Source organism: Eretmochelys imbricata, chromosome 14 (assembly GCF_965152235.1).
Source record: "Eretmochelys imbricata isolate rEreImb1 chromosome 14, rEreImb1.hap1, whole genome shotgun sequence".
In the NCBI taxonomy this organism is placed as follows: Eukaryota; Metazoa; Chordata; order Testudines; family Cheloniidae; genus Eretmochelys; species Eretmochelys imbricata.
The window spans coordinates 43,862,429-43,886,392 of record NC_135585.1 but is presented as its reverse complement, the minus strand read 5'-3'; the positions used below and the strand labels follow the sequence as shown (position 1 = coordinate 43,886,392).

Genomic DNA, 23,964 nt, shown 5'->3' with positions numbered 1-23,964 from the left:
AGATCCTTGATGTTCCAGGGGTGCCGCCCAGGTCCGAACAGCGGTCACCTTCCTGGGGTCCATTTTGAGGCCCTCAGAGACAGGATGTAACCCAACTACTTCACGGAGTGTTGGTAAAGCTGCTCATTTGTGTTCGCACCATGGGAAGTTCTCTCCGAGGGCTGTCAACCTGTTCAGGCGTGTTTAGTGCCCCTTGGAACATGATGGGTAGGGGGTGACCCACTGCCTCCATGTCCCCCAGGGCTGGCCTTGTACAGGTGTGAGGGGTGGTCCAGGAAAACTTCCAGAATCCTTGGCAAAGATAGGCAGGACTAGTGGCAGGAGCTTGGGATCCCAGAACTGAAGCCAGGAGTCAGAGCCAGTGTCAGGGTCAAGCTGAGGATCAAGCAAAAACCAGAGCCAGAGTTAAGCCGAGGGTCAGAGCCAAAGACAGAGTCAGGATTGGGATGTGGGTCAAACCCAGGTTTTGACCTTTAATCGTATTTGTTACTCTTCTCTGGACTTTCTTCAATTTGTCCACATCTTTCCTGAAATGTGGTGCCCAGGATTGGAAGAATTACTTCTCGTGTCTTGCCTACGACACACCTGCTAATACATCCCAGAATTATATTTGCTTTTTTTGCAACAGTGTTACACTGTTGACTCATATTTAGCTTGTGATCCACAATGACCCCCAGATCCCTTTCCACAGTACTTCTTCCTTCTGCACTCATTTCCCATTGTCCAAGAAAGCTATCAGGTTGGTTTGACACGCTTAGTTCTTGACAAATCCATGCTGACTGTTACTTATCACCTCATTATCTTCTAGGTGTTTGCAAACTGATTGCTTAATTATTTGCTCCATTACCTTTCCTGGTACAGAAGTTAAGCTGACTGGTCTGTAATTCCCTGGGTTGTCCTTATTTCCCTTTTTATAGATGGGTACTATATTTGCCCTTTTCCAGTCTTCTGGAATGTCTCCGGTCTTCCACGACTTTTCAATGGGGTGGCGAGTGGTGATGGAGTCATACTAGCCCAGATCACACATGCCAGATTGTTTCTAGACTCTGAGTTTAGGGAAAGCATTTTTTTTTCACCCAGTGCCTTTTCTGTATTATCATCCCACACTCATTATGGAGTGGGGAGGGTCATTCCCCAGTTAGGGTTGTACATCAGCCTGGTTTTGCCCCTTCTTAAGATCCACCCTCCAAAGAGCTGTATTTTATGACTGCTACATAGCTACTGTTGGGAAACAGAAAAGGCACTGCCAGTCCCTCACCACGTTCCCATCATCACCACAGGCACTAAGGGAGAATTTACTCCACTTCATAATTTATGGCAGGAACTGATCTCTTGTGAGGGGGTGAAAATTATTCCTTCTCCTACAGGGCACTGAAATGCTGAATATACCAAGATATATTGTTAGAATTCATGGAAAGAAATCTAACACAGGACGGTGCCTAAGAACTCTAGACCACATTGAAAAATCTCAGTCCAAGATTTTAGTTGATGTTTGATTTTGACTCCTAAGACATGGCATGATTCTGGCCATTGCCAGAAGTGAAATACAGCATTTAAGCATCATTGTGAAGCTCTGGTATGTCACTAGATAGGCTATGATAGACAGAGAAATGATCTGATCTGTCATATCAGTATGTGGCTATGAGACAAGTGGGCTGTTATAGTAATCACTGGTATCCGTGTCGAACACCCTCTTCCCCATCAGAGCAATGTTCTGTCCTCAGACTCAGTTTCCTGGCACTTTGCTCTGAAATCTAAATTTAGCCTTAAAATTTCAGCCTGTAACCAGGAGAGGGAGGGAGTTTCTGAATATTTATGGAATTAATTCACGAGATTTGATTAACTTTTAACTCTGTGTCCTTCCAATTCAGCCGCACAGATTTATTGTTCCTAGACTCAACCAATGGCAGACTGCAGAAACCAAACAGTCATCACTGAATTCTTCCTCCTTGGATTCGGGGACCTCCCTGACCTGCGAATGCTTCTCTTCCTAATGTTCCTAGTTTTCTACATGGCAACCGTGGTTGGGAACACCCTCATTGTGGTGCTCGTTGTGGCTGACCAGAATCTTCACAGCCCCATGTACTTCTTCCTGGGGAATTTGTCCTGCGTAGAGACCTGCTACACCTCAGCCATCATGCCCCGGATGCTGGCCAGTCTCCTGACTGGGGACAAGACCATCTCAGTCAGCGGCTGCATCATACAACTGTATTTCTTTGGTTCTCTGGCGGCTACAGAATGCTATCTCCTAGCAGCGATGTCTTATGATCGGTATTTAGCAATATGTAAACCCCTGCACTATTTAACTCTTATGAATATCAGGTTTTCCTTCCAGTTGGCTGCTGGCTCCTGGTTAAATGGTTTTTTGGCTATTACCATCTTTGTCTTATCCCTATCACAGTTAATATTCTGTGGCCCAAATGAAATTGACTATTTCTATTGTGATCCCCTCCCACTGATAGAGCTCTCCTGCAGTGACACCCATCAGGTCATATTGGCGGATTTCATACTAGCCTGTGTATTCACCCTGCCTCCATTCCTACTAACCCTGACATCCTATATGTGCATCATCGCCACCATCCTGAGAATCCCTTCCACCACCAGTAGGCAAAAGGCCTTTTCCACCTGTTCCGCTCACCTCATTGTTGTGACAATTTTCTATGGAACCCTAATGATTGTCTACATGCTACCGAAACATGATACACTGAGAGACCTAAACAAAGTTTTCTCTCTTTGCTACATGGTCCTAACTCCCCTGGTAAATCCCCTTGTCTACAGCCTGAGAAACAGAGAGGTCAAGGAAGCTTTGAGGAAAGCATTCAGTAAATGTGGCTTTTGCAAAAACGTGCAGAGACTCTGAGATAATAACTTAGCTTTGAAAACCTCAGGCTGTCTGGGTGATTTCAGCAATCATCCCCCATTAAAATTAAGTTGAAAAGTCCTAGTGAAAATCTCAGCACTCAGTGTTGTCCTTCTCAGTGGAAGGACCAGGGAGGGAGGTGGCCATAACCATGTTCCCATCATGGAGTTATGGGCACTGGGCAGAATGGAGACAGAATTGTAACCAATTGTTTAGATCTTTAAAAAAGCCATTCGTGATCAAAATAAATGTTTGGACAATAAAAATAGTAACTCCTTGTGCAGCAGAGATGGGAATGTAAGGCTGGGAAATCTGCCACCCCTGAAATTGTGCATATTACTGTCATAACCCTCTGCAAACCAACCATCTTCACTGAACTCACAGAGGCCGGAGGCAAACAACCAGGCCCCAGCAGTGACCTCTGGACACTTCACCAGGAACAGCGTTATAGCTCTTATCTGGGCTACACCCGGCTGTGACCAGCTCCGGGAAAGCAACAGCTCCAGGCTCACCGGGTCCTTGGAGGCAGGGAGGTTGGGTAAACAAAGAGGTAGACTCACACGTCAGGTCCACTGGGACTGTCCAGGCCCAGCTGGGGGTTTGCTAGGGCACCCATAGAACGGAGGCCGTTCCGGGGGTCGGGTCGGTCAAATGGTCACTGACGAGGGACTCTGCTCATGGCCCTGCAGGGCACCAGCTGCTCTGCTTCCACCAGCTGAACAGAGCAGTTCAAAGGGAGGGGACCTGTTACAATGAGCATCCACAAAACTAACTGCAACAAGCCCAATGTCCAACAGGGCTAGTTCTGAGACCACAGTGTCTAGTCAGCCCCAGGTACCCCAGGCAGCTCTGCTCCACACAGGGCCCTTTCCTCAGGGGGTGAGGCAACTTATGGTGAGAGGAAGCGGCGACCACCTACCAACGGGCAGAACTCCTGTGATGCCAAACACGGCAGTGCTGGCTCAGTCACTGGGAGCACGTCAGGGCTTGGCCAGAGGTCGGGGAGCTGGGCACCAGTGAGAATTGTAGGCCTCCGACTCTGAGGAAGGGATTTCAGAAGGGACATAACAGAGTTAGTCACCCAAATCCCTTTGAAATGGGAGATGGATGCACATCACCTTACACGCCTCTGAGAATCTCAGCCTGGAGAGCCACTGGGAATCTGTCATGGTAGCTTCAACCTGTGCATTTCCATTGGACACAGAGCCCACATCAACAGAAAGGCACTGGATGGATGGAAAACCCCTGCTAAGCCTTTGAGAGCTGCTGACACTGTATGTGCTCTTGTAGCCACTAATGTTGCAATCATTTTTTGTACGATTTCGTTCCCAGTGGCTATAGTTTGAAACAGCACCCACCTAGCAGTAGGTAAGAAATGAGGAGAGATGCAGTTATGCTGTCTAGGGCCACAAGAGGGCAGAGAGGACAGGTGCAGCTGTGCTGCCCAATGAACGGCAGCCAAAGTGGAGGGACAAGAAAGGAGAAGTTATGTTGCCAAAGGACCAATGGAAAGGGAGGTGAAGCTGTATAACAGTGTGTAAGTGTCGAGTAGAGAGCACTGAAGAGAAGAGGACCTCTGTGCTGCATAGTGAAAGTGGATAGTAACAGATGTTATGGAGTGAGTTATGGGCTGTTATATTAAATAACGGCCACCACGTGACATGAGAGTCAAGAACGGGAAAGAGGCAGCTATAGAGAGAAGAATCCACTAGAGAAAAGAGCAACAGGCTGTCATGCTGGGAAATCAACACTAGATGGCAGCAGAGTAGAGGAAATGAGGCTGGTGGGAGTGTCACAAATACTGACGAGTGACCAATAGAGTTCAGTAGCCAATACAATAATGGGGAAAAGAACAGGAGGACTTGTGGCACCTTAGAGACTAACAAATTTATTAGAGCATAAGCTTTCGTGGGCTACAGCTCACTTCATCGGATGCATAGAATGGAACATATAGTAAGAGATAGATATACATACAGATAAGTTGGAAGTTACCATACAAACTCTGACAGGTTTCAGAGTAACAGCCGTGTTAGTCTGTATTCGCAGAAAGAAAAGGAGTACTTGTGGCACCTTAGAGACTAACGAATTTATTTGAGCATGAGCTTTCGTGAGCTACAGCTCACTTCATCAGATGCATACCGTGGAAACTGCAGCAGACTCTATATATACACAGAGAATATGAAACAATACCTCCTCCCACCCCACTGTCCTGCTGGTAATAGCTTATCTAAAAGCCATTTCCAGCACAAATCCAGGTTTTCTCACCCTCCACCCCCCCACACAAATTCACTCTCCTGCTGGTGATAGCCCATCCAAAGTGACAACTCTTTACACAATGTGCATGATAATGAAGTTAGGCCATTTCCTGCACAAATCCAGGTTCTCTCACTCCCTCACCCCCCTCCAAAAACCCACCCCCATACACACACAAACTCACTCTCCTGCTGGTAATAGCTCATCCAAACTGGCCACTCTCCAAGTTTAAATCCAAGTTAAACCAGAACATCGGGGGGGGGGGTAGGAAAAAACAAGAGGAAATAGGCTACCTTGCATAATGACTTAGCCACTCCCAGTCTCTATTTAAGCCTAAATTAATAGTATCCAATTTGCAAATGAATTCCAATTCAGCAGTTTCTCGCTGGAGTCTGGATTTGAAGTTTTTTTGTTTTAAGATAGCGACCTTCATGTCTGTGATTGCGTGACCAGAGAGATTGAAGTGTTCTCCGACTGGTTTATGAATGTTATAATTTTTGACATCTGATTTGTGTCCATTTATTCTTTTACGTAGAGACTGTCCAGTTTGACCAATGTACATGGCAGAGGGGCATTGCTGGCACATGATGACATAAATCACATTGGTGGATGTGCAGGTGAACGAGCCTCTGATAGTGTGGCTGATGTTATTAGGCCCTGTGATGGTGTCCCCTGAATAGATATGTGGGCACAATTGGCAACGGGCTTTGTTGCAAGGATAAGTTCCTGGGTTAGTGGTTCTGTTGTGTGGTATGTGGTTGTTGGTGAGTATTTGCTTCAGGTTGCGGGGCTGTCTGTAGGCAAGGACTGGCCTGTCTCCCAAGATTTGTGAGAGTGTTGGGTCATCCTTTAGGATAGGTTGTAGATCCTTAATAATGCGTTGGAGGGGTTTTAGTTGGGGGCTGAAGGTGACGGCTAGTGGCGTTCTGTTATTTTCTTTGTTAGGCCTGTCCTGTAGTAGGTAACTTCTGGGAACTCTTCTGGCTCTATCAATCTGTTTCTTTACTTCCGCAGGTGGGTATTGTAGTTGTAAGAAAGCTTGACAGAGATCTTGTAGGTGTTTGTCTCTGTCTGAGGGGTTGGAGCAAATGCGGTTGTATCGCAGAGCTTGGCTGTAGACGATGGATCGTGTGGTGTGGTCAGGGTGAAAGCTGGAGGCATGCAGGTAGGAATAGCGGTCAGTAGGTTTCCGGTATAGGGTGGTGTTTATGTGACCATTGTTTATTAGCACTGTAGTGTCCAGGAAGTGTATCTCTTGTGTGGACTGGACCAGGCTGAGGTTGGTGGTGGGATGGAAATTGTTGAAATCATGGTGGAATTCCTCAAGGGCTTCTTTTCCATGGGTCCAGATGATGAAGATGTCATCAATATAGCGCAAGTAGAGTAGGGGCTTTAGGGGACGAGAGCTGAGGAAGCGTTGTTCTAAATCAGCCATAAAAATGTTGGCATACTGTGGGGCCATGCGGGTACCCATAGCAGTGCCGCTGATCTGAAGGTATACATTGTCCCCAAATGTGAAATAGTTATGGGTAAGGACAAAGTCACAAAGTTCAGCCACCAGGTTAGCCGTGACATTATCGGGGATAGTGTTCCTGACGGCTTGTAGTCCATCTTTGTGTGGAATGTTGGTGTAGAGGGCTTCTACATCCATAGTGGCCAGGATGGTGTTATCAGGAAGATCACCGATGGATTGAAGTTTCCTCAGGAAGTCAGTGGTGTCTCGAAGGTAGCTGGGAGTGCTGGTAGCGTAGGGCCTGAGGAGGGAGTCTACATAGCCAGACAATCCTGCTGTCAGGGTGCCAATGCCTGAGATCATCATCTCAGGCATTGGCACCCTGACAGCAGGATTGTCTGGCTATGTAGACTCCCTCCTCAGGCCCTACGCTACCAGCACTCCCAGCTACCTTCGAGACACCACTGACTTCCTGAGGAAACTTCAATCCATCGGTGATCTTCCTGATAACACCATCCTGGCCACTATGGATGTAGAAGCCCTCTACACCAACATTCCACACAAAGATGGACTACAAGCCGTCAGGAACACTATCCCCGATAATGTCACGGCTAACCTGGTGGCTGAACTTTGTGACTTTGTCCTTACCCATAACTATTTCACATTTGGGGACAATGTATACCTTCAGATCAGCGGCACTGCTATGGGTACCCGCATGGCCCCACAGTATGCCAACATTTTTATGGCTGATTTAGAACAACGCTTCCTCAGCTCTCGTCCCCTAAAGCCCCTACTCTACTTGCGCTATATTGATGACATCTTCATCATCTGGACCCATGGAAAAGAAGCCCTTGAGGAATTCCACCATGATTTCAACAATTTCCATCCCACCACCAACCTCAGCCTGGTCCAGTCCACACAAGAGATACACTTCCTGGACACTACAGTGCTAATAAACAATGGTCACATAAACACCACCCTATACCGGAAACCTACTGACCGCTATTCCTACCTGCATGCCTCCAGCTTTCACCCTGACCACACCACACGATCCATCGTCTACAGCCAAGCTCTGCGATACAACCGCATTTGCTCCAACCCCTCAGACAGAGACAAACACCTACAAGATCTCTGTCAAGCTTTCTTACAACTACAATACCCACCTGCGGAAGTAAAGAAACAGATTGATAGAGCCAGAAGAGTTCCCAGAAGTTACCTACTACAGGACAGGCCTAACAAAGAAAATAACAGAACGCCACTAGCCGTCACCTTCAGCCCCCAACTAAAACCCCTCCAACGCATTATTAAGGATCTACAACCTATCCTAAAGGATGACCCAACACTCTCACAAATCTTGGGAGACAGGCCAGTCCTTGCCTACAGACAGCCCCGCAACCTGAAGCAAATACTCACCAACAACCACATACCACACAACAGAACCACTAACCCAGGAACTTATCCTTGCAACAAAGCCCGTTGCCAATTGTGCCCACATATCTATTCAGGGGACACCATCACAGGGCCTAATAACATCAGCCACACTATCAGAGGCTCGTTCACCTGCACATCCACCAATGTGATTTATGCCATCATGTGCCAGCAATGCCCCTCTGCCATGTACATTGGTCAAACTGGACAGTCTCTACGTAAAAGAATAAATGGACACAAATCAGATGTCAAGAATTATAACATTCATAAACCAGTCGGAGAACACTTCAATCTCTCTGGTCACGCAATCACAGACATGAAGGTCGCTATCTTAAAACAAAAAAACTTCAAATCCAGACTCCAGCGAGAAACTGCTGAATTGGAATTCATTTGCAAATTGGATACTATTAATTTAGGCTTAAATAGAGACTGGGAGTGGCTAAGTCATTATGCAAGGTAGCCTATTTCCTCTTGTTTTTTCCTACCCCCCCCCCCCCGATGTTCTGGTTTAACTTGGATTTAAACTTGGAGAGTGGCCAGTTTGGATGAGCTATTACCAGCAGGAGAGTGAGTTTGTGTGTGTATGGGGGTGGGTTTTTGGAGGGGGGTGAGGGAGTGAGAGAACCTGGATTTGTGCAGGAAATGGCCTAACTTCATTATCATGCACATTGTGTAAAGAGTTGTCACTTTGGATGGGCTATCACCAGCAGGAGAGTGAATTTGTGTGGGGGGGTGGAGGGTGAGAAAACCTGGATTTGTGCTGGAAATGGCTTTTAGATAAGCTATTACCAGCAGGACAGTGGGGTGGGAGGAGGTATTGTTTCATATTCTCTGTGTATATATAGAGTCTGCTGCAGTTTCCACGGTATGCATCTGATGAAGTGAGCTGTAGCTCACGAAAGCTCATGCTCAAATAAATTCGTTAGTCTCTAAGGTGCCACAAGTACTCCTTTTCTTCATACAAACTCTGAGAGGCTAATTAGTTAAGATGAGCTATTACCAGCAGGAGAAAAAAACTTTTGTCGTGATCATCAAGATGGCCCATTTAGACAGTTGACAAGAAGGTGTGACGCTACTTAACATGGGGAAATAGATTCAATATGTGTAATGACCCAGCCACTCCCAGTCTCAATTCAAATCCAAGTTAATGGTATCTAGTTTGCATATTAATTCAAGCTCAGCAGTCTCTCCTTGGAGTCTGTTTTTGAAGCTTTTTTGTTGCAAAATTGCCACCCTTAGATCTTTTACTGAGTGGCCACAGAGGTTGAAGTGTTCTCCTACTGGTTTTTGAATGTTATGATTCCCGATGTCAGATTTGTGTCCATTTATTCTTTTGCGTAGAGATTGTCCGGTTTGGCCAATGTACATGGCAGAGGGGCATTGCTGGCACATGATGGCATATATCACATTGGCAGATGTGCAGGTGAACAAGTTCCTGATGGTGTGGCTAATGGAATTAGGTCCTTTGATGGTGTCACTTGAATAAATATGTGGAGAGAGTTGGCATCGGGCTTTGTTGCAAAGATAGGTTCCTGGGTTAGTGTTTTTGGTGTGTGGTGTGTGGTTGCTGGTGAGTATTTGCTTCAGGTTGGGGGGCTGTCTGTACACAAGGACTGGCCTGTCTCCCAAGATCTGTGAAAGTGATGGATCGTCCTTCAGGATAAGTTGTAGATCTTTGATGATGTGCTGGAGAGGTTTTAGTTGGGGGCTGAAGGTGATGGCTAGTGGCGTTCTGTTAACTTTCTTTGTTGGGCCTGTCTTGTAGGAGGTGACTTCTGGGTACTCTTCTGGCTCTGTCAATCTGTTTTTTTCACTTCAGCAGGTGGGTATTATAGTTTTAAGAATGCTTGATGGAGATCTTGTAGGTGTTTGTCTCTGTCTGAGGGACTGGAGTAAATGCAGTTGTATCTTAGAGCTTGGCTGAAGACAATGGATCAGGGCCATCAGGGGCTCGTTCACCTGCACATCTACCAATGTGATATATGCCATTATATCAGATTTATTGACTGATTGATTGATTTGGCTTATACAAAAATATGAAGACTGTCTCAGTAATGGTATCCCACATTTGGACAAACTTTGTCATGAGAAGAGATATGAGATGATGTGAATCAAACTATGTGTGTCTAAATGGCTGCCTATTATGGTGGGCTCTCAGACCCTTCAACATAGCAACTGGGTTCCTGGTCCGATTCGAGAGATGTTGATATTTTGTTAAATCTGCTGCATAAAACTTACGGTAATATATCCAAAGAGTCAACATGCCAGCCAGCTCTGTTCCTGCAACTCCATTATCAAAGCAGGGGGCTTCCTTCCCCCCCAACTTCTTCTTTGCTGGGTTAAAGCTTAAGTATGTTTTTGCCAATCATCTCCAAGACGTATTTTTCTCTTCCTCGCTTTTTATCCTTCCTAGATACACCCCATGGCAAACACAGAAGGGAGGAATCAAACGTCCATCACAGAATTCGTCCTCCTGGGATTCAGGGATCTTCCTGAACTGCTGGCCCTACTCTTCCTGCTGTTTCGAGTGATCTGCATTGTGACCTTGGCCGGGAACATCCTCATTGTTGCGCTAGTTGTGGCTGATCGGCACTTTCACACCCCCATGTACTTCTTCCTGGGGAACTTGTCCTGCTTGGAGACCTGCTACACCTCCATCCTCCTGCCCAGGGTTCTGGCCAGTTTCCTGACAGGGGACAATACCATTTCTGTTAGTGGTTGTATGACACAATTTTATTTTGTTAGTTTCTTTGCTGCTGCAGAATGCTATCTGCTAGCAGTGGTGTCATATGATCGGTACTCAGCGATATACAATCCGCTCCACTATGCAGCCCTCATGAATACCAGGTTCTGCCTGTCGTTAGCAGCTGGGTCTTGGAGAGATGGATTTCTGGCTGGTATCATAGTCATAGTTCTTATGTTACAATTAACTTTCTGTGGCCCCAATAAAATCGATCATTTCTACTGTGAATCCACAGAAATGTTAAATCTCTGCTGCAATGGCACCAACCAGATAGAGCTTGTCATTACCATCCTGGTTGCTATATTCACTCTGCCTCCATTTGTATTAACCATGATGTCCTACGTGTGTATCATCTTCACCATCCTGAGAATCCCTTCCACCGCCGGGAGGCAAAAGGCATTTTCTACCTGCTCCTCTCACCTCATTGTGGTGACCATTTTCTGTGGGACCCTGATCATTGTGTATCTGTTACCAAAAACCAACACACTGAGAGACCTAAACAAAGTGTTCTCTGTCTGCTACACAATTCTGACACCTATGGCCAATCCCTTCATATACAGCCTGAGAAACAAAGAGGTAAAAGAGGCCCTGAGAAAAATTGTCAGTAAATGTGTAGATTTTACAAGAAATTAGAAATCACAAGGTTTTTATTTCTTACTGTATTAAGGGGAAATGGTGAGATGCAGAGCTGGCTTATTGCTTTATAGAACCAGATTCTGGGTGGTCCCTAGTTCTGGCTAGGTCTTTGGGAATGTGCTGCTATAATATTTGAGGATGTGCAAATATATGAAATGTGAGATCAGTCAATACCAGGATCTTTACATTCAGAATAAAATTGAACTGTATTAAACTTGGTTCGAGTTGAGCAATTCCATACACTAAGCTCAAGTAAGAATATAAAATAAAAGAACAATTTACACTGGGATTATCAAAGGATCCTAAGGGGGTTAGGGATCTAAATTTCAATGGGGTTGTGTTACCGAACTCAGTTAGGTCCCTTGACAATCCCAGCTGAATGACAAAATATTTGAAAGGATACATTGATTTTGGGTGCCTCAGCCACTGGGGACCCCCACTTGAGACACCAAGATTTTTCAGAGCACATAGAATTTTCATAACCTGTTGTGTGTTCAAATGGGGTGGGAGGTGGGAAATGATCCGTTCAAGTCATTCTATCTAGGTATGTGAGGTGGTCCTCACCAACATTAACAATGGGACACCTCAAGAAAGAAGAGCTTGTCGATATGGAAAGAAATTCTATGAATTTGAAGAAATTTGGGCCCTGTTTCCAGATACTTTTGGATAAAAAATGCTGAAATAATGCCTGACTTCCATTCCACTGGACCTCTCTGCTTTCTCCCTTCTACTTCCTGCCCCCGTTCCCCAACTTCATTTTTTTTGCCCATTTGTGTCTTTTTTAAAAATTGTTGTTCCCCCCTCCCTCGCAGGCAAGGTTCGCCTGATTTTCTATTGCCTAGTCTTGTAGTTTTGACAAGTTGCAAAGTTGCATAATTGCATATTTTTTTTTAGCTAGCCAGTGAAATGTGCAGTGTCGGGCGACATGTACGAGCTGTAACAATTGTTCTTGTTGGTTTCTTCATGAAAATTTTAAAAGAATGAATCACAAAAATAAAATGACAGGACCCCTCACAATCACTGTCGGAAGGTAGGGAATTCACATCCCTGTATTACAGAGGCACAGATTAGATTACGGGGCATGCCCAAATCCACACAGAAAGTCTATGGATGAGCAGGGAATTGAATGCAGATGTGCCGCATCATGCTCCAGGTCCTATCACTACACCATCCTTCGGCACCTGAGAGGGTAACGCCTCCCCGTTCTCATTAGTTAACCTCCTGTGCTTTCTACAGGCCATGAACTACTGACCTCACAAGCAGAGGGTGAGGATTAAGAAACAGAGTACTTGTGGCACCTTAGAGACTAACCAATTTATTTGAGCATAAGCTTTCGTGAGCTACAGCTCACTTCATCCGATGCATACTGTGGAAACTGCAGAAGACATTATATACAGAGAGACCATGAAACAATACCTCCTCCCACCCCACTCTCCTGCTGGTAATAGCTTATCTAAAGTGATCACTCTCCTTACAATGTGTATGAAAATCAAGGTGGGCCATTTCCAGCACAAATCCAGGTTTTCTCCTCCCCCCGCCTCCCCGCCTCCAAAACACACACACACAAACTCACTCTCCTGCTGGTAATAGCTTATCCAAAGTGACCACTCTGCCTACAATGTGCATGATAATCAAGGTGGGCCATTTCCAGCATAAATCCAAGTTTAACCAGAACGTCTGGCGGGGGGGGGGGGGGGGGAAACAAGGGGAAATAAGCTACCTTGCATAATGACTTAGCCACTCCCAGTCTCTATTTAAGCCCAAATTAATAGTATCCAATTTGCAAATGAATTCCAATTCAGCAGTTTCTCGCTGGAGTCTGGATTTGAAGTTTTTTTGCTGTAAGATAGTGACCTTCATGTCTGTAATTGCGTGACCAGAGAGATTGAAGTGTTCTCTGACTGGTTTATGAATGTTATAATTCTTGACATCTGATTTGTGTCCATTTATTCTTTTACGTAGAGACTGTCCAGTTTGACCAATGTACATGGCAGAGGGGCATTGCTGGCACATGATGGCATATATCACATTGGTGGATGTGCAGGTGAACGAGCCTCTGATAGTGTGGCTGATGTTATTAGGCCTTGTGATGGTGTCCCCTGAATAGATATGTGGGCACAGTTGGCAATGGGCTTTGTTGCAAGGATAGATTCCTGGGTTAGTGGTTCTGTTGTGTGGTATGTGGTTGTTGGTGAGTATTTGCTTCAGGTTGGGGGGCTGTCTGTAGGCAAGGACTGGCCTGTCTCCCAAGATTTGTGAGAGTGTTGGGTCATCCTTCAGGATAGGTTGTAGATCCTTAATAATGCGTTGGAGGGGTTTCAGTTGGGGGCTGAAGGTGATGGCTAGTGGCGTTCTGTTATTTTCTTTGTTAGGCCTGTCCTGTAGTAGGTGACTTCTGGGAACTCTTCTGGCTCGGTCAATCTGTTTCTTCACTTCCGCAGGTGGGTATTGTAGTTGTAAGAATGCTTGATAGAGATCTTGTAGGTGTTTGTCTCTGTCTGGGGGGTTGGAGCAAATGCGGTTGTATCATAGAGCTTGGCTGTAGACGATGGATCGTGTGGTGTGGTCAGGGTGAAAGCTGGAGGCATGTAGGTAGGAATAGCGGTCAGTAGGTTTCCGGTATAGGGTGGTGTTTATGTGACCATTGTTTACTAGCACTGTAGTGTCCAGGTAGTGGATGTCTTGTGTGGACTGGACCAGGCTGAGGTTGATGGTTGGATGGAAATTGTTGAAATCATGGTGGAATTCCTCAAGGGCTTCTTTTCCATGGGTCCAGATGATGAAGATGTCATCAATATAGCGCAAGTAGAGTAGGGGCGTTAGGGGACGAGAGCTGAGGAAGCGTTGTTCTAAATCAGCCATAAAAATGTTGGCATACTGTGGGGCCATGCGGGTACCCATAGCAGTGCCGCTGATCTGAAGGTATACATTGTCCCCAAATGTAAAATAGTTATGGGTAAGGACAAAGTCACAAAGTTCAGCCACCAGGTTAGCTGTGACATTATCGGGGATAGTGTTCTTGACAGCTTGTAGTCCATCTTTGTGTGAAATGTTGGTGTGGAGGGCTTCTACATCCATAGTGGCCAGGATGGTGTTATCAGGAAGATCACAGATGGATTGTACAGACTGGACTGTCTCTACATAAAAGAATAAATGGACACAAATCAGATGTCAAGAATTATAACATTCATAAACCTGTCGGAGAACACTTCAATCTCTCTGGTCACGCAACTACAGACATGAAGGTCACTATCTTACAACAAAAAAAACTTCAAATCCAGACCCCAGCGAGAAACTGCTGAATTGGAATTCATTTGCAAATTGGATACTATTAATTTAGGCTTAAATAGAGACCGGGAGTGGCTAAGTCATTATGCAAGGTAGCCTATTTCCCCTTGTTTTTTCCTACCCCCCCCCCCCCCGCCAGACATTCTGGTTAAACTTGGATTTATGCTGGAAATGGCCCACCTTGATTATCATGCACATTGTAGGCAGAGTGGTCACTTTCGATAAGCTATTACCAGCAGGAGAGTGAGTTTGTGTGTGTGTGTTTTGGGGCGGGGGAGGAGAAAACCTGGATTTGTGCTGGAAATGGCCCACCTTGATTTTCATACACATTGTAAGGAGAGTGATCACTTTAGATAAGCTATTACCAGCAGGAGAGTGGGGTGGGAGGAGGTATTGTTTCATGGTCTCTGTGTATATAATGTCTTCTGCAGTTTCCACAGCATGTATCTGACGAAGTAAGCTGTAGCTCACGAAAGCTTATGCTCAAATAAATTGGTTAGTCTCTAAGGTGCCACAAGTACTCCTTTTCTTTTTGTGAATACAGACTAACACGGCTGTTACTCTGAAACCTGTGATTAAGAAACAGGCATTTATTCACTGTAAGAGCCATTGGATGGCAAAACAAGGCAACTGCTGACAAAAGGGATGCTGTACTGTTTAATGGCTACCCCGGTAGAGGGGAAGGGATGGGAAAGGGGCAGGTATCCTGTCTTATGGGTACTACGGGGCAGCAGTAATTCTCTAAAATTGCAGCTTTTATGACTATTGACAAAGCAATATTATTGTCATAATTCCTTTGTATTATGGCCATGCTGTAACAGGACCCTCCAGAAACCTGGCCCTGGCCCTGTTGTGCTGGGCAATGTACAGACGCAGAGTCAGAGAGTCTCAGGCCTTGTCTACACTAGCACTTTTGTCAGTCAGGGGTGTGAAAAATTTACAGTTGGGCTAAGTAAGAAAAACGCTGTTTGAGAACTAATTAGCGTTTGATTTAGGGCTATTTACTCTGTATGTTGTGATGTGATGCTGACTTTGAGTTTTCGTGGTTACAAAGCTTTAACAGTTTGAATCTCAGTAGCTACTGTCATTAAAAAACTCTGATCGACCTCATAATTTCCCACAACTGTTAAAATTTAAATCAATACAAATAATAAAAAATGTTTAAAAATAAACATCAATATTATCCAGTTCTACCAAGCCTAGAGACAACACACAAACAGAAGAGAGTCAAAGCCTCACAATGTCACAGAAGAGCCAGGCCTTTTTAATTCTGATTACTGCTTTGGGACGGGGTTTAGTTAGGAAGGATTTGGCTAAATGAAAAGAAGTGAGGGCAGATATGCTGAGGAGAAAGGATTGGGGGCACAGAGAAGGGAAAGAGGTGGAAGCCGTGAAGAAGGAAGATATGAAGGATGTTCTACTGGTTAGGGCATCAGTCTAGCATTTGGGATTAGAACTGGATAAAAATGTTTCATTTTAACAGTTTATTCACCTAAAAAAAATACAGTTTTTGTTGACTGAAACTATCTGACATGAATTTGCCTAATACTTTCGGGAGTGAGGGGGCTGGATTGACAAAGAGACTTAGGGCTTGTTCACAAAATGGCTGGAGGAGAAGAAAGCAGCAGAGGTCTGTGTTTTAGACACAGGTTGCAACACTCACCTGCAATGCTGGAGACCCAGCTTCAAGTTCCTGTGCTGGAGCAGGAATTTAAACGCAAGCCTCCCGCCTCTCAGGGGAGTGCCCTAAACCCCGGGCCATAGAGCGTTCAGTGGTGGATCTCTTTCAGCCTTGCTGTTGAAGCTGTTCCACTTTGCATAAAATACCTCTATTGTCCTTAACTCAGGAAGTAAGCATGAGAATGACTGTACAGCCCAGTGGTCGGAGCATGCAGCTGGGAGATAGAAGACCTTGACTCAAGTCCCTGCAGCAATGAACATGTCATTATTGATACAAAGTGGGACAGCTTCAACAGAAGAGTCTGAGAGACACCTCCCCCCCCCGCTCCCCCGAGCAGCCTGTCACTAGGGTTAGGGCACTCACCAGGACTGGGATTAGTATCTGGGTCTCGCACATCACAGGCTAGAACTCAAACCACTGGGCCAAAGGTCATAAAGGCAAGCTGGGCCCCATTCTCCACTGCCCATTTTCTGAATGGAACCTAAAGATCCTTGTGAACCGACCCTTTTAAAAATGCCTGGAAGTCAAATGTTTCCAGTTGAGTGACGTGGTATTTTTAACCCAAAGTGGATTTTCTGTTGCATTTTGGTTTGTTGAAAATTCCAGATTTGGTTCAACCTGAAGCAATTGTCTTTTCTGATTTTTTGGAACTGCCACCGAACCCAAAAAGCAGCTGTTTGTTCAGTTCTACTTGGGGTGACTGTGTTCCAGTCCCGCCTCCATCAGAGATCCCCTGTTTGACCATGGACATTTCTGTGCTTCAGTTCCCCAGATGTACAATGGGGAAAACAGGCATTCCGTACCTCACAGGCGTGTTGTGAAGATCTATACATTATAGACGGTGGGTCACCCAGATACTATGGCAAAAGGGGGCAGATAAGTACCTTTGGGAGAGGCAGAGCTGTCTCATGAACAGGATCCTGAACACACCCAGAGGAGCTGAGATTACTCACCCACACAGCTAGTGTCGGATACTGGACTCATGCCTCTAAATAGGCTATTACTGAACTGACCACTAGGTGGAAGAGGAGCAGAAAGGAGAGGGATGGAATGCCGCAGTGATGGAGATGAAGAGAGACACTCAGGGAGGGGCCGTCTTGCAAGGACTAACGAGAGCCCGACCCTGCCTGCTCAGGTCTCACTCAGCCTTGATGGCGGAGGTGGGGAAAGTGATCAGATTTAGCTGAGCCTGACCAAACGCAGATCTTTTGCGACTTAAGTTGATGCTGTCGGGCTTGTCTATATGGGGAGTGTGACCAGCAAACTTATACAGGGACAGTTACACCAGTGTAACGCCCCATCGGGACACCCTTATTCTGGATGAAGCTGGCTTTTCCCCAGTGGAGCTGGCGTCACTTTCAAAGCAAAATAAGCTGAAGCAGAAAATGGGGCTCGGAGTCCAGAATAAGGGTTTCCACATGGGGAGTTTTGCCAGTATTGCGACAGTGGTGTATTTGTACTGACATTATCCCCCGTGTAGACGAGCCTGTAGGGTCCCCAGCTGAAGCTGGCTTATGGTGGAAGATCCTTGCTCCGTGCACCTGGTCTCGTCCCAGTAAATTGCTGGTGGACTAGATGACTGGGCTGCCCTGGGAGTGAATGCACCAGGAGACCCAGGCTGCGATTACCGTTTGGGCTAGAAGACTCTCCCCGAGAGGAGAGAACTTTGGGCCAAGCAGGCTGATTTCACCAGCCCTGGTGTTTGAGCCGTCTGTGTCGTAAACCCAGCTGCAGCTCCCCGCACTCGGTGGCGGGAAATGCCCCTCAAAAGTAGCATCAGGGGAGACACAACCTTCTCCCTCAGAGGGTTCAAATCTGAGGAGGCGAGCGCACTCTGTCATTAGAGAGGAGACCATTCTCCAAGGGAGATCTCAGCAACTGCTTGTCTCTTCAGGGCCACGTGGGTCTCTTTACTGAGAGAACCCAATTTCTGGAGAGAAGTGAGAGAGAAGAAACTGACTCCTCGTCATCAACACTGAGTGATCCAAGCTCACCTACTGGAGGCTGAATATCCTCGGGTCTCAGGTGAGCACTATCCCCCATCCTGCTGCTGTTGCCAGGCACCAAGACTGAACCTGTCTGTCAGGGGATACCACTAAAGAGTTAATAGGGATACTCCCTGCCTGCTCAGCTGGGACTGATCAGTGGCCTCCCAACAGCTGCAGAGATAAAAGGGCTGCTCAGCCAGTAGGTAAGTTAGCTGCTAGAGAGACTGAAGGACTACTGAGAGGAGTCCCCTTTGCTTCAGCAACAGATTGGCAAGAAACTACCTAAGCAATCAGGTTGCTCTCTCTCTGCTAAATGATCATTAGAATTGACTGGAAAATGGAAAACCAGTTTCATTAAAAATGTTGACATTTGAAAGTTACTTCCATTAATCAGGAAGAAGTTAGCATTTTTTTTAAACTTTTGGTGATTTTGTTTTTAAACTGCGGTGTGCTAGAAAATAAATAGTGTCACTTCCCCTTGCTCTTTTCCACCTTTTATTCCTTTTTGTTTTTGTCACTTGGTAACTTTCTGTCAAGGTTCCTCCCCCACTCTGAACTCTAGGGTACAGATGTGGGGACCTGCATGAAAACCTCCTAAGCTTACTTTTACCAGCTTAAGTTAGAACTTCCCCAAGGTACAAACTATTTTACCCTTTGCCCTTGGACTTCCACTGCCACCACCAAACATTTATCTGGGTTTATTTTACTAGGAAAGCATTGTTTGGAAACATCTTTCCCCCCGTCAAAAGCTTCCCAACCTTTGCAGCCCACTTCCTGGGGAAGGTTTGCTAAAAAATCCTCACCAATTTGCATAGGTGACCACAGATCCAAACCCTTGGATCTTAGAACAATGAAAGAAAAGCATTCAGTTCTTGAAAAGAAGAATTTTAATAGAAGTAATAATAAAAAGAATCACCTCTGTAAAATCAGGATGGTGAATACCTTACAGGGTAATTAGATTCAAAACATAGAGAATCCCTCCAGGCAAAACCTTAAGTTACAAAAAGACACACAGACAGGAATATCCATTCTATTCAGCACAGCTATTTTCTCAGCCATTTAAAGAAATCATAATCTAACACATACCTAGCTAGATTACTTACGAAATTCTAAGACTCCATTCCTGTTCTGTCCCCAGCAAAAACATCAGACAGACACAGACCCTTTGTGTTTCTCCCTCCTCCCAGCTTTTGAAAGTATCTTGTCTCCTCATTGGTCACTTTGGTCAGGTGCCAGCGAGGTTATCTTTAGCTTCTTAACCCTTTACAGGTGAAAGGATTTTTCCTCTGGCCAGGAGGGATATTAAAGGTGTTTACCCTTCCCTTTATATTTATGACACTTTCCAAAACTTCCTCAAACTTTGAAAAATTATCATGTGGCAAAATAACAGGCTTTCATTTTTCCTTTTATCTCTCTGTAACTCTTTCAAAATTATGGGAGGAAGAACAAGGAATTGTGAACAAACTTTAGACATGATAGTTGGCATGTTTTCTGAATCCTGTAAGCTTCTATCCCTTGTAAATGTATAGGTTTGCTAGTGGAGATTTTAATGGATATTTTTATCATGCCGTTTCAGAATCTCACTAAGCAGTTTGAATCAACAATATCTATTGGTAGAGAATTTGAAAAGTTAATCCCTGATTGTGGCAACCAGGGTTCAGACACCTCAAGGGGAGAATAGAAAGTTTCAAAACAAGCAGTTAAACCAACTGATTGCATATTGTGGTGTTGTACATAAAAATATGTTGAGTAAGGTTGTTGATAAAATCTTGTAATGCTCTAAACTTAATCACTAAGATATGTATATAGACTGTGGTTATGAGTATGCATATAGGTTCTGAGCACAGGTTATTACAATTTCAGCTCCACCTCGCAGTGGCCATTCTGGTAGAGAGGGGCTGCCCACCCCTCCCCAGATGTGACTAGCTCAAAGCATCTGGCATTGTACAACCCAGAAAAAGACAAATGGTGGACCGTTACACTTAAGGGGAAAACACTGAGACATCCTGGTGATCAAGTGGAGGGCATTTCCCCTGCTCTGACTAACCATGAACCACCCTAGTCTGAGACCAAGCCATCAGGGGAACAATCTGAAAATCTTGTTGAAGGGGTTTCAAGTGAAATCTCTCCAGTAACTGAGGGACAGTCACTTGGTGGGTGCTGTCTGTGACATGCTGAATCTCCCTACAGTTAGGGAATATGCTGGGAAAGGCTTTTATTAGAAAAGGGATTTTTATCTAATTTGAGATTTTAAAGGTTGATGTTGCATCTCTGTTTTTTCTGCATGGCTTGTATAGGTTTGTTTCCCTTGCTATTTCATCTATATGTAAGCAGAGTCAGGATGAGCTCCACCCTGACATCTGGTGGTGAGATGTGACAAGTTGTGGAGAAGAACTTGAGAGACTGATCTCCTTTGCATAGGGACACCCACCCCTCCTAGAATGAGGCCATAGCTGCCCAAATGGTCACTTTGGCTGCTGTGGGATCCCCAGTTTCTCTGTTATTGGGGCAGGAAGAATAAATAGTTATTACCCTGATTATGGGAATCAAGGACAGTGGAACTGTACTTGGCCTTTTGTTATGATGGGGGGACTCACCATCAACTAAGCAGCACTCACTAGGCAAGGGTCATGGGTTCCAAAACCCAGTGAATAGCAAGAGGCTGGGGACAAGTATTAATACTTGGTAGTATGGGCCCCCTGGTGAGGGCTTTACATGTGAATTTGCACTTCCTCCTCTCTCCACTGTGGAATATCAGAGCTAATTTTGATTCTAGTAGAAGTCTAGTTATATGCTGATGAGCTGAATTCACTTTGGGCTGATAGTGCACCAGCCCTGAGGCTCCCCTACTACAAGCTGAAATCACAAAAGAGCTAAACTGATTAAGAACTGAAATCACTCAGTGTTGTGTTAAGTAGTGGGGGAGCCTGAAGATACATTGTAGAGCAGTTTGTAGGACAGCTGGAGTGGCTTGTGGACTGGCTGGTGGAGCGGTTCATGGGACGGCAGGAGCCGCTTGTGGGACGCGGAGCAGAGCAGTTCGTGGGGCAGCTGGTGGAGCGGAGGGGAGCGGCTCGTGGAGCGGAGCAGAGTTAAGCCATATGGAGCTGCAGGGCAGTCAGCTGCAGATCATGTAAGGTGCCCCTTACCTCTTCCCCACCCCCAACTCCATCCAGGTTGGGAGGTAAAATTCTGCAGATAAACTTTCGAACTCTGGGGCTGCCCTGACCAGGGACAGAGACTTCTGGGTCTTTGGACTTTTTGGACTTTGGGTGATTTGGGGTTGCTGGACTCAAGAACCAAAGGGAAAGGACATGCCCCAATTTGCTTGGGGTGGGTTTTTTGCTCATGGGTTGTGTTAGGAATCCTGTTGGTGGTGTTTCCCCAACATAATGCCACATAGTTTCTCTCTGTTATTAAAAGGCTTTTTGCTATACTCAGACTCTGTGCTTGCGAGAGGGGAAGTATTGCCTCTTGGAGGCGCCCAGTGGGGGTGGTATATATTTGTCCCAGGTCACTGGGTGGGGGCTCGAGCCGGTTTGCATTGAGTTATTGGAATGGAACCCCTAGATACTGAACCCGGCCCTTGTTGCTGCCAAATCTGGCGGGCAGAAGGGTTACATATGAATCCACAATTTTCTATTAAATAAATCTCCTGCTTATTTTTGCCCCAGCAGGGGTCTCTGTTGTGCGAATTGAGGAAAGCTTAGCTGTTAAGAAGGGGGAAAGGTGCCCCTTAATCTCTGGGTTTGCGGGTGTCATTTGAGGGGGCTCACCCCGCAAGCTGATGGTAGCCAGGGCAAGAGCTTTATTCTTATGGCTGGCTACTGGGGTCAGGGCTCTACCAGAGCTGGCAAAGCATTAAGGCACCCAAGGTTGCAGGGCAGGCAGGGACAGAACCCCTGACTGGTCTGCGTGATCCCCAGAGTGTCACCATGATGCTCACATAACAGGATAAAAACTGATCTGCATGGTACAGCACAAATGAAATCGAACAAATGCCTGCCTAAAAAGGCTTTGGCGTTCCAGTTTTGGACTGGAAAAAACAGCCAAGGAGGCTGGTTTCTGCTGGGGACGAGTCCAAAACAAAGCAATGTTCAGCTGTTTGTCCCTTCTGGCCTTGGAGTCTGACTTCAACTTGGCTCTCCCACATCCTAGAGAGGCTATAGAGTCACGTTCATACTCCATTCCCGGCCCAATGACTATCTGTTGCCATTCATAATGGCGATTCATAGTCAGTCATGATGACAATGAATACTCATCGGGCTAGGAAAACTGGGTGAGAATAACTCTACGGCCTCCTACTTCATCATTAGCCTACATTGTATGAATCCCACCACCTCAGCCTGAATCCTCAATGCAGCATTTGGGCTGTGACCTCAAGGAGAGGAAGCATTTGAATCAATAGATTAAAGTTTAACAAACGTCATTCTCATTGTACTGTAGAGTTTATCGCTTCCCCCAGATACATCCTATGGTAGACACGGAACAGGGAAATCAAACGTCCATCACAGAATTCATCCTCATGGGATTTGGGAATATCCCCAAACTGCGGGTTTTTCTCTTCTTGCTGTTTCTAGCAATCTACTTTGTGATCATGGCCGGGAACATCCTCCTCGTTGTGCTGGTTGTGGCTGATCAGCACCTTCACACCCCCATGTACTTCTTCCTGGGGAATCTGTCCTGCCTGGAGACCTGCTACACCTCCACCATCCTGCCCCGGATGCTGGCCCGTTTCCTGACTGAGGACAGAACCATTTTTGTCAGTGGTTGCCTCACAATATTATTTGTTTGGTTTCTTTGGAGCAACAGAATGTTCTCTCTTATGATTGGTATTTAGTAATATGCAAACCACTGCATTATGCAGCCCTTATGAATGGCAGTTTATGCCTCCAGCTAGCAGCTGGTTCTTGGATGTGTGGATTTTTGACTATTCCCATAATAGTATTTCTTGTGTTAGAATTTACTTTCTGTGGTCCCAATGAAATTGATAACTTTTTCTGTGAATCTGCACAAATAATAAATCCCTGCTGCAATGACACCTACCAGATGGAGCTTGTTGTTACCATCCTGGCAGCTTTATTCACTCTGCCCTCCTTTGCATTAACCCTGGCATCCTACATGTGCATCATCTCCACCACCCTGCGAATCCCTTCCACCACTGGGAGGCAAAAGGCGTTTTCTACCTGCTCCTCTCACCTCATCATGTTGACCATTCACTGTGTATCTGCTACCAAAAACCAACACACTGAGAGACCTGAACAAAGTGTTCTTTGTCTGCTACACAATTCTGACTCCTATGGCCAATCCCTTCATATACAGCCTGATTAACCATGAGGTCAAGGAAGCCCTGAAAAAACTGTCAGTAAGTGTCTAGATTTTATGAGAATTCAGAATCTTTAATCCCTTAAGGCAAGATGGTGTAATACTCATGCTATGTGGACCTTATTTCTCACTCCATTTTTGGTGATATGCGCTTATAACATTTTGAGGATGTGCAAAGTTTTGAAAGTATAAGAGGAATCAATACCAGGACTGTTGGAATAAAATTGAGCTGTATTTTACTTGCTGAATGTGGGTAGATATCTCGATTAATTCCATACACTAGAATGACTTAGGGCTAGATCTACGAAG

The 23,964-nt window shown here is 45.5% G+C and overlaps 2 protein-coding genes and 1 pseudogene across 2 annotated transcripts; all 3 read left to right on the top strand.

The window, feature by feature from the left end:
• Nucleotides 1-1,903: 1,903 nt before the first annotated feature.
• On the top strand, nt 1,904-2,860 carry LOC144275224 (olfactory receptor 11A1-like). The gene has a single exon (XM_077834406.1). The coding sequence runs from the start codon at nt 1,904-1,906 to the stop codon at nt 2,858-2,860; it is 957 nt and encodes a 318-aa protein (XP_077690532.1).
• A 7,556-nt stretch (nt 2,861-10,416) lies between these two features.
• On the top strand, nt 10,417-11,370 carry LOC144274103 (olfactory receptor 10A7-like). Its single transcript, XM_077832768.1, has one exon. It carries the CDS (start codon nt 10,417-10,419, stop codon nt 11,368-11,370), a length of 954 nt encoding a protein of 317 aa, XP_077688894.1.
• An 11,434-nt stretch (nt 11,371-22,804) lies between these two features.
• On the top strand, nt 22,805-23,661 carry LOC144274102 (olfactory receptor 10A7-like; annotated as a pseudogene).
• Nucleotides 23,662-23,964: the final 303 nt, after the last annotated feature.